Source organism: Salvelinus fontinalis, chromosome 36, assembly GCF_029448725.1.
Source record: "Salvelinus fontinalis isolate EN_2023a chromosome 36, ASM2944872v1, whole genome shotgun sequence".
Lineage (NCBI taxonomy): Eukaryota > Metazoa > Chordata > Actinopteri > Salmoniformes > Salmonidae > Salvelinus > Salvelinus fontinalis.
In genome coordinates this window covers 28,992,297-29,010,141 of record NC_074700.1, presented here as the reverse complement: position 1 = coordinate 29,010,141, position 17,845 = coordinate 28,992,297, and the positions used below count along the sequence as shown (strand labels likewise).

The following is a 17,845-nucleotide window of genomic DNA, read 5'->3' as shown; positions in this document are numbered from 1 at the left end:
ATATGAATGTCTCTCTCCTGTAGTTGTCCCTGTATGTCCTGATGTTGATATGAATGTGTCTCTCTCCTGTAGTTGTCCCTGTATGTCCTGATGTTGATATGAATGTGTCTCTCTCCTGTAGTTGTCCCTGTATGTCCTGATGTTGATATGAATGTGTCTCTCTCCTGTAGTTGTCCCTGTATGTCCTGATGTTGATATGAATGTGTCTCTCCTGTAGTTGTCCCTGTATGTCCTGATGTTGATATGAATGTGTCTCTCTCCTGTAGTTGTCCCTGTATGTCCTGATGTTGATATGAATGTGTCTCTCCTGTAGTTGTCCCTGTATGTCCTGATGTTGATATGAATGTGTCTCTCCTGTAGTTGTCCCTGTATGTCCTGATGTTGATATGAATGTGTCTCTCTCCTGTAGTTGTCCCTGTATGTCCTGATGTTGATATGAATGTGTCTCTCCTGTAGTTGTCCCTGTATGTCCTGATGTTGATATGAATGTGTCTCTCCTGTAGTTGTCCCTGTATGTCCTGATGTTCCTGGAGCCCAGAGATCTGATGCTAGCTGCTCAGACCTGTTCCTATTGGAGGATACTGGCTGAGGATAACCTGCTGTGGAGGGAGAAGTGTCGGGAGGAGGGTATGTCTTTACACACACACACACACACACACCCTCGCGTAAAGACACACTGGCGTTTATATTAAACTACCTTAGCAAAAGCCATAACTCTTCTTTTAATATAGGGACACACACACACGCGCGCGCATGCACACACACACGCACACCCTGACCACTCCTCCACTCTGCAGTGTTGCAACAGCCTATCACTGCGTCCGTCTGTGAGTAGCACTGGGCTCTCTGCCAGTCAGCTACGATTCACCACTAACATAACAGCCATACCAATGGAATGGCAGCTAGCATTAGCATTACAGCCATACCAATGGAATGGCAGCTAGCATTAGCATTACAGCCATACCAATGGAATGGCAGCTAGCATTAGCATTACAGCCATACCAATGGAATGGCAACTAGCGTTAGCATTAGCATTACAGCCATACCAATTGAACGGCAGCTAGCATTAGCATTAGCATTACAGCCATACCAATGGAATGGCAGCTAGCATTAGCATTACAGCCATACCAATGGAATGGCAGCTAGCATTAGCATTACAGCCATACCAATGGAATGGCAGCTAGCATTAGCATTACAACCATACCAGTGGAATGGCAGCTAGCGGTAGCATTACAGCCATACCAGTGGAATGGCAACTAGCGGTAGCATTACAGCCATACCAGTGGAATGGCAGCTAGCGGTAGCATTACAGCCATACCTATGAAATGGCAGCTAGCGGTAGCATTACACACACATACTGTATACAAAAGTATGTGGACACCCCTTCAAATGAGTGAATTTGTCTATTTCAGCCACACCCGTTGCTGACAGGTGTATAGAATCAAGCATACAGACATGCAATCTCCATAGACAAACACTGGCAGTAGAATGGCCTTACTGAAGGGCCCAGTGACTTTCAACATGGCACCGTCATAGGATGAAACCTTTCCAACAAGTCAGTCAAATGAATGCCCTGCTAGAGCTTCCCAGGTCAGATAGGTGGAGACATCTGGGAGAAACAACGGCTCAGCCGCGAAGTGGTAGGCCACACAAGCTCACAGAACGGGACCGCCGAGTGTTGGAGCGCGTAAAAATCGTCTGTCCTCGTTTCCAAGACTCACCACAGAGTTCCAAACTGCCTCTGGATGCAACGTCAGCAGAATAACTGTTTGTCTGGAGCTTCATGAAATGGGTTTCCATGGCTGAGCAGCCGCACACAAACCTAATATCACCATGCTCAATGCCTAGCGTCGGGTGGAGGGGTGTAAAGCTGGCCGCCATTGGACTCTGGAGCAGTGGAAACGTGTTCTCTGGAGTGATGGATGGACAAATCTGGGTTTGGTGGATGCCAGGAGAACGCTACCTGCCCCAATGCATAGTGCCAACTGTAAAGTTTGGTGGAGGAAGAATAATGGTCGGGGGCTGTTTTTCATGGTTCGGGCCCCTTAGTTCCAGTGAAGGGAAATCTTTACGCTACAGCATACAATGATATTCTATAAGATTCTGTGCTTCCAACTTTGTGGCAACAGTTTGGGGAAGTTCCTTTACTCTTTTAGCCCCAGTGTACAAAGCGAGGTCCATACAGAAATAGTTTAGCAAGATCGGTGTGGAAGAACTTGACTGGCCTGCACAGAGCCCTGACCTCAACCTTACTGGGATTAATTGGGACGGCGACTGCGAGCCAGGCCTAATCGCCCAACCTTGTTAATGCTCTTGTGGCTGAATGGGGAAAAAAGTCCCCTCAGAAATGTTCCAACATCTAGTGGAAAGCCTTCCCAGAAGAGTGGAGGCTGTTTTAGCAGCAAAGGAGGGGGACCAACTCCATATTAATGCCCATGATTTTGGAATGAGATGCTTGACGAGCAGGTGTCCACATACTTTTGGTTATGTGCTATACAAACGAGAGAGCAGCTAGCATTATATTTCCTCCATACCAATGAGCTATAGGGGCTAGCGTTAGCATTATATTACCTCCATACCAATGAGCTATAGGGGCTAGCGTTAGCATTATATTACCTCCATACCAATGAGCTATAGGGGCTAGCGTTAGCATTATATTACCTCCATAACAATGAGCTATAGGGGCTAGCGTTAGCATTATATTACCTCCATACCAATGAGCTATAGGGGCTAGCGTTGGCAAAGATGCTTGATGTTAGCCTATCAGTTCGTCATCCCCCCCCCCCCCCCCCCCCCCCCCTCTGTATCGCTCTGAGGTTGTGATAATGCTATTGCTAAAGCCTCATATTTATGACTTAATGTCTGTGTAGGTATCACGGTTCTATGTCATGTAGCCTAGCGGTTAAGAGCCTTGGGGTCAGTAACTATAAGGTCGCTGGTTCAAATCCCCGAGCCGTCTCGCTGAAACATCCGTAAGTCGCGCTGGATAAGAGCGTCTGATAGATGAGTATATTGTAATAGTTATTTAAACCCTGTGTTCCCAGGTATAGAAGAATCCCTGGTTGTTAAAAGGAGGAAGACTCTAAAACCTGGATTTCTCCACTCGCCCTGGAAGAGTGGTTACGTACAACAACACCGGATAGAGAGTAACTGGAGGACTGGGGATATCACCTCACCTAAGGTATTATATAGAGAGGACTGGGGGGGATATCACCTCACCTAAGGTATTATATAGAGAGGACTGGGGGGGATATCACCTCACCTAAGGTATTATATAGAGAGGACTGGGGGGATATCACCTCACCTAAGGTATTATATAGAGAGGACTGGGGGGGATATCACCTCACCTAAGGTATTATATAGAGAGGACTGGGGATATCACCTCACCTAAGGTATTATATAGAGAGGACTGGGGATATCACCTCACCTAAGGTATTATATAGAGAGGACTGGAGATATCACTTCACCTAAGGTATTATATAGAGAGGACTGGGGGGGATATCACCTCACCTAAGGTATTATATAGAGAGGACTGGGGATATCACCTCACCTAAGGTATTATATAGAGAGGAATGGAGATATCACCTCACCTAAGGTATTATATAGAGAGGACTGGGGATATCACCTCACCTAAGGTATTATATAGAGAGGACTGGAGATATCACTTCACCTAAGGTATTATATAGAGAGGACTGGAGATATCACTTCACCTAAGGTATTATATAGAGAGGACTGGGGGGGATATCACCTCACCTAAGGTATTATATAGAGAGGACTGGGGGGGATATCACCTCACCTAAGGTATTATATAGAGAGGACTGGGGATATCACCTCACCTAAGGTATTATATAGAGAGGACTGGGCATATCACCTCACCTAAGGTATTATATAGAGAGGACTGGGGGGGATATCACCTCACCTAAGGTATTATATAGAGAGGACTGGGGGGGATATCACCTCACCTAAGGTATTATATAGAGAGGACTGGAGATATCACCTCACCTAAGGTATTATATAGAGAGGACTGGGGATATCACCTCACCTAAGGTATTATATAGAGAGGACTGGGGGGGATATCACCTCACCTAAGGTATTATATAGAGAGGACTGGGGGGGATATCACCTCACCTAAGGTATTATATAGAGAGGACTGGGGACCTCACCTAAGGTATTATATAGAGAGGACTGGAGATATCACCTCAACTAAGGTATTATATAGAGAGGACTGGGGATATCACTTCACCTAAGGTATTATATAGAGAGGACTGGGGGGGATATCACCTCACCTAAGGTATTATATAGAGAGGACTGGGGATATCACTTCACCTAAGGTATTATATAGAGAGGACTGGAGATATCACTTCACCTAAGGTATTATATAGAGAGGACTGGGGATATCACCTCACCTAAGGTATTATATAGAGAGGACTGGGGATATCACTTCACCTAAGGTATTATATAGAGAGGACTGGAGATATCACCTCACCTAAGGTATTATATAGAGAGGACTGGGGATATCACCTCACCTAAGGTATTATATAGAGAGGACTGGAGATATCACCTCACCTAAGGTATTATATAGAGAGGAATGGAGATATCACCTCACCTAAGGTATTATATAGAGAGGACTGGGGATATCACTTCACCTAAGGTATTATATAGAGAGGACTGGGGATATCACTTCACCTAAGGTATTATATAGAGAGGACTGGGGATATCACCTCACCTAAGGTATTATATAGAGAGGACTGGGGATATCACCTCACCTAAGGTATTATATAGAGAGGACTGGGGATATCACCTCACCTAAGGTATTATATAGAGAGGACTGGGGGGGATATCACCTCACCTAAGGTATTATATAGAGAGGACTGGGGATATCACCTCACCTAAGGTATTATATAGAGAGGACTGGGGGGGATATCACCTCACCTAAGGTATTATATAGAGAGGACTGGGGATATCACCTCACCTAAGGTATTATATAGAGAGGACTGGAGATATCACTTCACCTAAGGTATTATATAGAGAGGACTGGAGATATCACCTCACCTAAGGTATTATATAGAGAGGACTGGGGATATCACCTCACCTAAGGTATTATATAGAGAGGACTGGAGATATCACCTCACCTAAGGTATTATATAGAGAGGACTGGGGATATCACCTCAGGTATTATATAGAGAGGACTGGGGATATCACCTCACCTAAGGTATTATATAGAGAGGACTGGGGATATCACCTCACCTAAGGTATTATATAGAGAGGACTGGGGATTTCACCTCACCTAAGGTATTATATAGAGAGGACTGGGGATATCACCTCACCTAAGGTATTATATAGAGAGGACTGGGGATATCACCTCACCTAAGGTATTATATAGAGAGGACTGGAGATATCACCTCACCTAAGGTATTATATAGAGAGGACTGGGGATATCACCTCACCTAAGGTATTATATAGAGAGGACTGGGGACCTCACCTAAGGTATTATATAGAGAGGACTGGGGATATCACCTCACCTAAGGTATTATATAGAGAGGACCGGGGATATCACCTCACCTAAGGTATTATATAGAGAGGAATGGAGATATCACCTCACCTAAGGTATTATATAGAGAGGACTGGGGATATCACCTCACCTAAGGTATTATATAACACTCACTCTGGGTATGTCTCTGTGCCATTGAGGTAATACAGGTGTGTGTGTGTTGATGGGTCAGGTAGAGGTATACAGGTGTGTGTTGATGAGTCAGGTAGAGGTATACAGGTGTGTGTGTGTTGATGGGTCAGGTAGAGGTATACAGGTGTGTGTTGATGGGTCAGGTAGAGGTAATACAGGTGTGTGTGTGTTGATGGGTCAGGTAGAGGTAATACAGGTGTGTGTGTGTTGATGGGTCAGGTAGAGGTAATACAGGTGTGTGTGTGTTGATGGGTCAGGTAGAGGTATACAGGTGTGTGTTGATGGGTCAGGTAGAGGTAATACAGGTGTGTGTGTGTGTTGATGGGTCAGGTAGAGGTAATACAGGTGTGTGTTGATGGGTCAGGTAGAGGTAATACAGGTGTGTGTGTGTGTTGATGGGTCAGGTAGAGGTATACAGGTGTGTGTGTGTTGATGGGTCAGGTAGAGGCATACAGGTGTGTGTTGATGGGTCAGGTAGAGGTAATACAGGTGTGTGTTGATGGGTCAGGTAGAGGTAATACAGGTGTGTGTTCATTAGGCCGATTCTGCCGCTAAACGTTTCTAAAAACGGAATGAAACGAAACGAAGAGGGACCTACCTCTCTATTTCTCCAATACAGAAACTTATCCTCGTTTTGGTTCTTAAACGGTTTCCGTGAACACACCCCCAGTTGTAGCTTGGATTAAAGGCGTGTTGTATATTCTCTCTGGATTCATCTTTAACATTCCTATAACTCTCTCATACTGTCTCTGTCTGCCCCCTTCCCCCGCTAGTTAACCCCCCCCCAGGTAACTCTCTCACACTGTCTCTGTCTGCCCCCCCCAGGTCCTGAAGGGTCATGATGATCATGTGATCACATGTCTGCAGTTCTGTGGTGACCTCATCGTCAGTGGATCTGATGACAACACTCTGAAAGTCTGGTCTGCCCTGACCAGCAAGGTAAGGCTGATATATACCCTGTTTCAGAGAAAGGGAAGGACATGAAATGTGTGGTGTATTGACCAGGGAGAGAGGGATGTCAACTTATGTGGACACTAGATGTCCTTTACCTCAGCCCCCCCCCCCCCCCAGCTGGGAAAAGCAATTTGTGTTTTATGTGCATTATTCTTGAATAACTTTTTTGGTTTTTGAGTAGCTAATCTCAAACCTTTTACTCAGGAGGATTGGTTCAACAGGATTAAAGATGTTTTACTCAGGAGGATTGGTTCATTAGGTTCAACAGGATAAACTATGTTTTACTCGGGAGGATTGGTTCATTAGGTCCAACAGGATCAAAGATGTTTTACTCAGGAGGATTGGTTCATTAGGTTCAACAGGATTAAAGATGTTTTACTCAGGAGGATTGGTTCATTAGGTTCAACAGGATTAAATATGTTTTACTCAGGAGGATTGGTTCATTAGGTTCAACAGGATTAAATATGTTTTACTCAGGAGGATTGGTTCAACAGGATTAAAGATGTTTTACTCAGGAGGATTGGTTCATTAGGTCCAACAGGATTAAAGATGTTTTACTCAGGAGGATTGGTTCATTAGGTCCAACAGGATCAAAGATGTTTTACTCAGGAGGATTGGTTCATTAGGGTCAACAGGATTAAACAAACATTGAGTAAGGAGCTCAAAACTTGACTTCTTAAACTTGGAATCCTTCTGGAAAAAACTCTGACATGGAGGACGGCGAGGCAGGAGGAAATACATGAATGAGCCAAAAGTCCACACGTCTCCCTCTCTTCCCACCCTGCTTGACTGTCCCTACAAGCTGGCTGTCCCTACAAGGTGACTGTCCCTACAAGGTGACTGTCCCTACAAGGTGACTGTCCCGAGCCCACCTGAGGAGATGGTGGATTTGTCTAAGAAACACCTCAAACAGCCTTGTACCCTGAACACGCCAAGTATTCTTCCTATGGTTCACAGCATGAAGACTCATGGCTGCAGTTTAGAGCATCTGTGGAGAATTACTGGCCTGTAAAGAGGGGGGCCCCCCTGGCCTGTAAAGAGGGGGGCCCCCCTGGCCTGTAAAGAGGGGGGCCCCCCTGGCCTGTAAAGAGGGGGGCCCCCCTGGCCTGTAAAGAGGGGGGCCCCCCTGGCCTGTAAAGAGTGCAAGGCTTGTTATTTGACTAAAACCTTTTACTGATGGACAACAGGAAATCCTAGGACCTTGTTCTCCGCCGTCAGTCGTCGCCGCCTCCTCCACCCTACAGACTCAGGCCCTCCAGTAGCAGCAGCTCTAGAGCGGTGTGTCACTCAGGCCCTCCAGTAGCAGCAGCTCTAGAGCGGTGTGTCACTCAGGCCCTCCAGTAGCAGCAGCTCTAGAGCGGTGGGTCACTCAGGCCCTCCAGTAGCAGCAGCAGCTCTAGAGCGGTGTGTGTCACTCAGGCCCTCCAGTAGCAGCAGCTCTAGAGCGGTGTGTGTCACTCAGGCCCTCCAGTAGCAGCAGCTCTAGAGCGGTGTGTCACTCAGGCCCTCCAGTAGCTAGAGCGGTGTGACACTCAGGCCCTCCAGTAGCAGCAGCTCTAGAGCGGTGTGACACTCAGGCCGTCCAGTAGCAGCAGCTCTAGAGCGGTGTGTCACTCAGGCCCTCCAGTAGCAGCAGCTCTAGAGCGGTGTGACACTCAGGCCGTCCAGTAGCAGCAGCTCTAGAGCGGTGTGTCACTCAGGCCCTCCAGTAGCAGCAGCTCTAGAGCGGTGTGTGACACTCAGGCCCTCCAGTAGCAGCAGCTCTAGAGCGGTGTGTCACTCAGGCCCTCCAGTAACAGCAGCTCTAGAGCGGTGTGTCTCTCAGGCCCTCCAGTAGCAGCAGCTCTAGAGCGGTGTGACACTCAGGCCCTCCAGTAGCAGCAGCTCTAGAGCGGTGTGACACTCAGGCCGTCCAGTAGCAGCAGCTCTAGAGCGGTGTGTCACTCAGGCCCTCCAGTAGCAGCAGCTCTAGAGCGGTGTGACACTCAGGCCGTCCAGTAGCAGCAGCTCTAGAGCGGTGTGTCACTCAGGCCCTCCAGTAGCAGCAGCTCTAGAGCGGTGTGTGACACTCAGGCCCTCCAGTAGCAGCAGCTCTAGAGCGGTGTGTGACACTCAGGCCCTCCAGTAGCAGCAGCTCTAGAGCGGTGTGTCACTCAGGCCCTCCAGTAGCAGCAGCTCTAGAGCGGTGTGTCACTCAGGCCCTCCAGTAGCAGCAGCTCTAGAGCGGTGTGACACTCAGGCCCTCCAGTAGCAGCAGCTCTAGAGCGGTGTGTGACACTCAGGCCCTCCAGTAGCAGCAGCTCTAGAGCGGTGTGTCACTCAGGCCCTCCAGTAACAGCAGCTCTAGAGCGGTGTGTCTCTCAGGCCCTCCAGTAGCAGCAGCTCTAGAGCGGTGTGACACTCAGGCCCTCCAGTAGCAGCAGCTCTAGAGCGGTGTGACACTCAGGCCGTCCAGTAGCAGCAGCTCTAGAGCGGTGTGTCACTCAGGCCCTCCAGTAGCAGCAGCTCTAGAGCGGTGTGTGTCACTCAGGCCCTCCAGTAACAGCAGCTCTAGAGCGGTGTGTGTCACTCAGGCCCTCCAGTAGCAGCAGCTCTAGAGCGGTGTGTGTCACTCAGGCCCTCCAGTAGCAGCAGCTCTAGAGCGGTGTGTGTCACTCAGGCCCTCCAGTAACAGCAGCTCTAGAGCGGTGTGACACTCAGGCCCTCCAGTAGCAGCAGCTCTAGAGCGGTGTGTGTCACTCAGGCCCTCCAGTAGCAGCAGCTCTAGAGCGGTGTGTCACTCAGGCCCTCCAGTAGCAGCAGCAGCTCTAGAGCGGTGTGTCACTCAGGCCCTCCAGTAGCAGCAGCTCTAGAGCGGTGTGTGTCACTCAGGCCCTCCAGTAGCAGCAGCTCTAGAGCGGTGTGTCACTCAGGCCCTCCAGTAGCAGCAGCTCTAGAGCGGTGTGTGTCACTCAGGCCCTCCAGTAACAGCAGCTCTAGAGCGGTGTGTGTCACTCAGGCCCTCCAGTAGCAGCAGCTCTAGAGCGGTGTGTCACTCAGGCCCTCCAGTAGCAGCAGCTCTAGAGCGGTGTGACACTCAGGCCGTCCAGTAGCAGCAGCTCTAGAGCGGTGTGTCACTCAGGCCCTCCAGTAGCAGCAGCTCTAGAGCGGTGTGTGTCACTCAGGCCCTCCAGTAACAGCAGCTCTAGAGCGGTGTGTGTCACTCAGGCCCTCCAGTAGCAGCAGCTCTAGAGCGGTGGGTCACTCAGGCCCTCCAGTAGCAGCAGCTCTAGAGCGGTGTGTGTCACTCAGGCCCTCCAGTAACAGCAGCTCTAGAGCGGTGTGACACTCAGGCCCTCCAGTAGCAGCAGCTCTAGAGCGGTGTGTGTCACTCAGGCCCTCCAGTAACAGCAGCTCTAGAGCGGTGTGTCACTCAGGCCCTCCAGTAGCAGCAGCTCTAGAGCGGTGGGTCACTCAGGCCCTCCAGTAGCAGCAGCTCTAGAGCGGTGGGTCACTCAGGCCCTCCAGTAGCAGCAGCTCTAGAGCGGTGTGTGTCACTCAGGCCCTCCAGTAACAGCAGCTCTAGAGCGGTGTGACACTCAGGCCCTCCAGTAGCAGCAGCTCTAGAGCGGTGTGTGTCACTCAGGCCCTCCAGTAGCAGCAGCTCTAGAGCGGTGTGTGTCACTCAGGCCCTCCAGTAACAGCAGCTCTAGAGCGGTGTGACACTCAGGCCCTCCAGTAGCAGCAGCTCTAGAGCGGTGTGTGTCACTCAGGCCCTCCAGTAGCAGCAGCTCTAGAGCGGTGTGTCACTCAGGCCCTCCAGTAGCAGCAGCAGCTCTAGAGCGGTGTGTCACTCAGGCCCTCCAGTAGCAGCAGCTCTAGAGCGGTGTGTGTCACTCAGGCCCTCCAGTAGCAGCAGCTCTAGAGCGGTGTGTCACTCAGGCCCTCCAGTAGCAGCAGCTCTAGAGCGGTGTGTGTCACTCAGGCCCTCCAGTAACAGCAGCTCTAGAGCGGTGTGTGTCACTCAGGCCCTCCAGTAGCAGCAGCTCTAGAGCGGTGTGTCACTCAGGCCCTCCAGTAGCAGCAGCTCTAGAGCGGTGTGACACTCAGGCCGTCCAGTAGCAGCAGCTCTAGAGCGGTGTGTCACTCAGGCCCTCCAGTAGCAGCAGCTCTAGAGCGGTGTGTGTCACTCAGGCCCTCCAGTAACAGCAGCTCTAGAGCGGTGTGTGTCACTCAGGCCCTCCAGTAGCAGCAGCTCTAGAGCGGTGGGTCACTCAGGCCCTCCAGTAGCAGCAGCTCTAGAGCGGTGTGTGTCACTCAGGCCCTCCAGTAACAGCAGCTCTAGAGCGGTGTGACACTCAGGCCCTCCAGTAGCAGCAGCTCTAGAGCGGTGTGTGTCACTCAGGCCCTCCAGTAACAGCAGCTCTAGAGCGGTGTGTCACTCAGGCCCTCCAGTAGCAGCAGCTCTAGAGCGGTGGGTCACTCAGGCCCTCCAGTAGCAGCAGCTCTAGAGCGGTGGGTCACTCAGGCCCTCCAGTAGCAGCAGCTCTAGAGCGGTGTGTGTCACTCAGGCCCTCCAGTAGCAGCAGCTCTAGAGCGGTGTGTCACTCAGGCCCTCCAGTAGCAGCAGCTCTAGAGCGGTGTGTGTCACTCAGGCCCTCCAGTAACAGCAGCTCTAGAGCGGTGTGTGTCACTCAGGCCCTCCAGTAGCAGCAGCTCTAGAGCGGTGGGTCACTCAGGCCCTCCAGTAGCAGCAGCTCTAGAGCGGTGTGTGTCACTCAGGCCCTCCAGTAACAGCAGCTCTAGAGCGGTGTGACACTCAGGCCCTCCAGTAGCAGCAGCTCTAGAGCGGTGTGTGTCACTCAGGCCCTCCAGTAACAGCAGCTCTAGAGCGGTGTGTCACTCAGGCCCTCCAGTAGCAGCAGCTCTAGAGCGGTGGGTCACTCAGGCCCTCCAGTAGCAGCAGCTCTAGAGCGGTGGGTCACTCAGGCCCTCCAGTAGCAGCAGCTCTAGAGCGGTGTGTGTCACTCAGGCCCTCCAGTAACAGCAGCTCTAGAGCGGTGTGACACTCAGGCCCTCCAGTAGCAGCAGCTCTAGAGCGGTGTGTGTCACTCAGGCCCTCCAGTAGCAGCAGCTCTAGAGCGGTGTGTGTCACTCAGGCCCTCCAGTAACAGCAGCTCTAGAGCGGTGTGACACTCAGGCCCTCCAGTAGCAGCAGCTCTAGAGCGGTGTGTGTCACTCAGGCCCTCCAGTAGCAGCAGCTCTAGAGCGGTGTGTCACTCAGGCCCTCCAGTAGCAGCAGCAGCTCTAGAGCGGTGTGTCACTCAGGCCCTCCAGTAGCAGCAGCTCTAGAGCGGTGTGTGTCACTCAGGCCCTCCAGTAGCAGCAGCTCTAGAGCGGTGTGTCACTCAGGCCCTCCAGTAGCAGCAGCTCTAGAGCGGTGTGTGTCACTCAGGCCCTCCAGTAACAGCAGCTCTAGAGCGGTGTGTGTCACTCAGGCCCTCCAGTAGCAGCAGCTCTAGAGCGGTGTGTCACTCAGGCCCTCCAGTAGCAGCAGCTCTAGAGCGGTGTGACACTCAGGCCGTCCAGTAGCAGCAGCTCTAGAGCGGTGTGTCACTCAGGCCCTCCAGTAGCAGCAGCTCTAGAGCGGTGTGTGTCACTCAGGCCCTCCAGTAACAGCAGCTCTAGAGCGGTGTGTGTCACTCAGGCCCTCCAGTAGCAGCAGCTCTAGAGCGGTGGGTCACTCAGGCCCTCCAGTAGCAGCAGCTCTAGAGCGGTGTGTGTCACTCAGGCCCTCCAGTAACAGCAGCTCTAGAGCGGTGTGACACTCAGGCCCTCCAGTAGCAGCAGCTCTAGAGCGGTGTGTGTCACTCAGGCCCTCCAGTAACAGCAGCTCTAGAGCGGTGTGTCACTCAGGCCCTCCAGTAGCAGCAGCTCTAGAGCGGTGGGTCACTCAGGCCCTCCAGTAGCAGCAGCTCTAGAGCGGTGGGTCACTCAGGCCCTCCAGTAGCAGCAGCTCTAGAGCGGTGTGTGTCACTCAGGCCCTCCAGTAGCAGCAGCTCTAGAGCGGTGTGTCACTCAGGCCCTCCAGTAGTAGCAGCTCTAGAGCGGTGGGTCACTCAGGCCCTCCAGTAGCAGCAGCAGCTCTAGAGCGGTGTGACAAAATATTCAAATCAGTCTATCTGTATGCGTGTGATAAATATGATCCATAGCGACTAAGAAAGAAATGCGCGTGCCAATTTTAATTCCACAAACATTTTCAAATGGACCTTTAGACCGATAAGCCCCGACCAGTCAAATGGACCTTTAGACCGATAAGCCCCGACCAGTCAAATGGACCTTTAGACCGATAAGCCCCGACCAGTCAAATGGACCTTTAGACCGATAAGCCCCGACCAGTCAAATGGACCTTTAGACCGATAAGCCCCGACCAGTCAAATGGACCTTTAGACCGATAAGCCCCGACCAGTTAAATGGACCTTTAGACCGATAAGCCCCGACCAGTCAAATGGACCTTTAGACCGATAAGCCCCGACCAGTCAAATGGACCTTTAGACCGATAAGCCCCGACCAGTTAAATGGACCTTTAGACCGATAAGCCCCGACCAGTCAAATGGACCTTTAGACCGATAAGCCCCGACCAGTCAAATGGACCTTTAGACCGATAAGCCCCGACCAGTCAAATGTCTTTCCATCGTATTTCAACAATGAATAGGATTTTTTTTTTTATTGTATCGGCTTTTCATTATAATTTCTGTGACCGAAAGACGCCAATTTACCGGTTAACAGAAACCCTGACGGGAATACTGAGATCCCTGGTGTGTGTGTGGTGCTATTAAGTCGCTCTCGTTTCTGTCAGTTGAGTTAGTGACAGACTAACCCCGCCCTGGCGCTGTGTGTGTGTGTGTGTGCCCGAGGTGTTGAGGACTTTATCAGTATAGTTTAATGAGGTAACTCTTTAAGAAATGTAGATCTCTCTGATTCCCAAATGGCACCCCCATTCCCTACATACTAGTGTACTACTTAGTTCACGTGCTCAAGAATCGTTCACAGGCTAGGCTGCCGGTTTTGGGACATACCTCAGTAAGCTGTACTCGTCCCTACACGCGCCTGTTGTATGTGTGGTATCTCAGGTGTGAACACGCCACTCCCTACCCGAGCCGAAACCGGCCCAATATTTACACCGTCGGCTAGGAAACCAACCAGAACATGTTTACATTGCCAAAGCAAGTGAGAAGAAGAAGAAGCAAATGACGAGCAGGAAACTGTTAGACATGAGCAGTAAACGCTGAGGTTGATAAAATATTGACCTTTCAACTGTCATATCATCACATAAGGCCAGTGTGTTATTAATGTAGTTGAAGTAAGAACAGAAAGATCACTGAACAGATACATAGTGGTGCTGTTTGTACTCCTCTGGTTGCCCTTGTCTCCCTTCTGTCTCTCCCCTGTCTCTCTCTCTCTCTCTTCCACCCCTCTCTCTCTCTTCCACCCCTCTCTCTCTCTCTCTTCCACCCCTCTCTCTCTCTCTTCCACCCCTCTCTCTCTCTCTTCCACCCCTCTCTCTCTCTCTTCCACCCCTCTCTCTCTCTCTCTTCCACCCCTCTCTCTCTCTCTCTTCCACCCCTCTCTCTCTCTCTTCCACCCCTCTCTCTCTCTCTTCCACCCCTCTCTCTCTCTCTTCCACCCCTCTCTCTCTCTCTTCCACCCCTCTCTCTCTCTCTTCCACCCCTCTCTCTCTCTCTTCCACCCCTCTCTCTCTCTCTCTTCCACCCCTCTCTCTCTCTCTCTTCCACCCGTCTCTCTCTCTCTCTTCCACCCGTCTCTCTCTCTCTCTTCCACCCCTCTCTCTCTCTCTCTCTTCCACCCCTCTCTCTCTCTCTCTCTTCCACCCCTCTCTCTCTCTCTCTCTTCCACCCCTCTCTCTCTCTCTCTCTTCCACCCCTCTCTCTCTCTCTCTCTTCCACCCCTCTCTCTCTCTCTCTTCCACCCCTCTCTCTCTCTCTCTCTTCCACCCCTCTCTCTCTCTCTCTCTTCCACCCCTCTCTCTCTCTCCACCCCTCTCTCTCTCTCCACCCCTCTCTCTCTCTTTCCGTCTGTCTCCACCCCTCTCTCTCTCTTTCCCCCCCTCTCTCTCTCTTTCCACCCCTCTCTCTCTCTTTCCCCCCCTCTCTCTCTCTTTCCCCCCCTCTCTCTCTCTTTCTCTTTCTCTCTTTCCCTCTCTGTCTCTTCCCCCCCCTCTCTCTCTCTTTCTCTTTCTCTCTTTCCCTCTCTGTCTCTTCCCCCCCTCTCTCTCTCTCTGAGAAGTATCCAGCCAGTCAGGAATGCAGCAGTCAGCAGAAAGGGGGTTTAATAATAAAACCTAACATTCTCACGTTGCAGAATGCCACCGCTCATCTAAACTGGGTGATATATACGGTGTGATGGGAGCTTTCACTGTCATATAGACATCCTGCTGCTCCCTGTCGGAGTTTAGACGGACGGACGTCCTGCTGCTCCCTGTCGGAGTTCAGACGGACGGACGTCCTGCTGCTCCCTGTCGGAGTTTAGACAGACGGACGTCCTGCTGCTCCCTGTCGGAGTTTAGACGGACGGACGTCCTGCTGCTCCCTGTCGGAGTTCAGACGGACGGACGTCCTGCTGCTCCCTGTCGGAGTTTAGACGGACGGACGTCCTGCTGCTCCCTGTTGGAGTTCAGACGGACGGACGTCCTGCTGCTCCCTGTCGGAGTTTAGACGGACGGACGTCCTGCTGCTCCCTGTCGGAGTTTAGACGGACGGACGTCCTGCTGCTCCCTGTCGGAGTTTAGACGGACGGACGTCCTGCTGCTCCCTGTCGGAGTTTAGACGGACGGACGTCCTGCTGCTCCCTGTCGGAGTTTAGACGGACGGACGTCCTGCTGCTCCCTGTCGGAGTTTAGACGGACGGACGTCCTGCTGCTCCCTGTCGGAGTTTAGACAGACGTCCTGCTGCTCCCTGTCGGAGTTTAGACGGACGGACGTCCTGCTGCTCCCTGTCGGAGTTCAGACGGACGGACGTCCTGCTGCTCCCTGTCGGAGTTTAGACGGACGGACGTCCTGCTGCTCCCTGTCGGAGTTTGGACGGACGTCCTGCTGCTCCCTGTCGGAGTTTAGACGGACGGACGTCCTGCTGCTCCCTGTCGGAGTTTAGACGGACGGACGTCCTGCTGCTCCCTGTCGGAGTTTAGACGGACGGACGTCCTGCTGCTCCCTGTCGGAGTTTAGACGGACGGACGTCCTGCTGCTCCCTGTCGGAGTTTAGACGGACGGACGTCCTGCTGCTCCCTGTCGGAGTTTAGACGGACGGACGTCCTGCTGCTCCCTGTCGGAGTTTAGACGGACGGACGTCCTGCTGCTCCCTGTCGGAGTTTAGACGGACGGACGTCCTGCTGCTCCCTGTCGGAGTTTAGACGGACGGACGTCCTGCTGCTCCCTGTCGGAGTTTAGACGGACGGACGTCCTGCTGCTCCCTGTCGGAGTTTAGACGGACGGACGTCCTGCTGCTCCCTGTCGGAGTTTAGACGGACGGACGTCCTGCTGCTCCCTGTCGGAGTTTAGACGGACGGACGTCCTGCTGCTCCCTGTCGGAGTTTAGACGGACGGACGTCCTGCTGCTCCCTGTCGGAGTTTAGACGGACGGACGTCCTGCTGCTCCCTGTCGGAGTTTAGACGGACGGACGTCCTGCTGCTCCCTGTCGGAGTTTAGACGGACGGACGTCCTGCTGCTCCCTGTCGGAGTTTAGACGGACGGACGTCCTGCTGCTCCCTGTCGGAGTTTAGACGGACGGACGTCCTGCTGCTCCCTGTCGGAGTTTAGACGGACGGACGTCCTGCTGCTCCCTGTCGGAGTTTAGACGGACGGACGTCCTGCTGCTCCCTGTCGGAGTTTAGACGGACGGACGTCCTGCTGCTCCCTGTCGGAGTTTAGACGGACGGACGTCCTGCTGCTCCCTGTCGGAGTTTAGACGGACGGACGTCCTGCTGCTCCCCGTCGGAGTTTAGACGGACGTCCTGCTGCTCCCCGTCGGAGTTTAGACGGACGGACGTCCTGCTGCTCCCCGTCGGAGTTTAGACGGACGGACGTCCTGCTGCTCCCCGTCGGAGTTTAGACGGACGTCCTGCTGCTCCCCGTCGGAGTTTAGACGGACGTCCTGCTGCTCCCCGTCGGAGTTTAGACGGACGTCCTGCTGCTCCCTGTCGGAGTTTAGACGGACGGACGTCCTGCTGCTCCCCGTCGGAGTTTAGACGGACGGACGTCCTGCTGCTCCCCGTCGGAGTTTAGACGGACGGACGTCCTGCTGCTCCCCGTCGGAGTTTAGACGGACGGACGTCCTGCTGCTCCCCGTCGGAGTTTAGACGGACGGACGTCCTGCTGCTCCCCGTCGGAGTTTAGACGGACGGACGTCCTGCTGCTCCCCGTCGGAGTTTAGACGGACGGACGTCCTGCTGCTCCCTGTCGGAGTTTGTTTGCTTGCTTTAACTGTTCTTAATACTGAAGTTGAATGAGTCTCTGTGCTAAATTCTCCCTCCCTCTCTCTCTCCTCCCTCTCTCTCTCCTCCTCCAGTGTCTGCGTACATTAGTAGGCCATACAGGAGGCGTGTGGTCCAGTCAGATGAGTGGTAACATCGTGATCAGTGGGTCGACAGACAGGACTCTGAAGGTTTGGGACGCGGAGAGCGGAGAGTGTGTCCACACCCTGTACGGACACACCTCTACTGTCCGCTGTATACACCTGCATGACAAACAGTGAGTTAACCAACACACACACACACACACACACACACACACACACACACACACACACACACACACACACACACACACACACACACACACACACACACACACACACACACACACCCTGTTTGGACACATCTGCCATAGGATCTACACCACAATGAGTTGGATGGACACACACTCCTGTTCACACACCCAGATTATTTCTCTCCAACTCAATATTTCTCCTCTCCCCCATCTTTTCTCCTCTCCCCCCATCTTCTCTCCTCTTCCCCCATCTTCTCTCCTCTTCCCCCATCTTCTCTCCTCTTCCCCCGTCTTCTCTCCTCTCCCCCCATCCTTCTCTCCTCTCACCCGTCTTCTCTCCTCTCCCCTCCCTCCTAGGGTTGTGAGCGGTAGCCGTGACGCTACGTTGCGTCTGTGGGACGTAGATTCTGGCGAGTGTCTCCACGTCCTGACGGGTCATGTGGC

At 52.4% G+C, this 17,845-nt stretch overlaps 1 protein-coding gene across 1 annotated transcript in view; it reads left to right on the top strand.

Moving 5' to 3' along the window:
- LOC129835572 (F-box/WD repeat-containing protein 7-like) overlaps nt 1-17,845 on the top strand; it is a 104,640-nt gene that overhangs the window by 78,881 nt on the left and 7,914 nt on the right. Inside the window, exons 6-10 of the mRNA XM_055901268.1 lie at nt 504-627; nt 3,045-3,181; nt 6,509-6,622; nt 17,202-17,383; nt 17,759-17,845. The exon at nt 17,759-17,845 is cut by the window's right edge and continues 139 nt beyond it. Of these exons, the coding sequence (XP_055757243.1) occupies nt 504-627; nt 3,045-3,181; nt 6,509-6,622; nt 17,202-17,383; nt 17,759-17,845 (644 nt within the window). The remainder of the gene's footprint in view (nt 1-503; nt 628-3,044; nt 3,182-6,508; nt 6,623-17,201; nt 17,384-17,758) is intronic.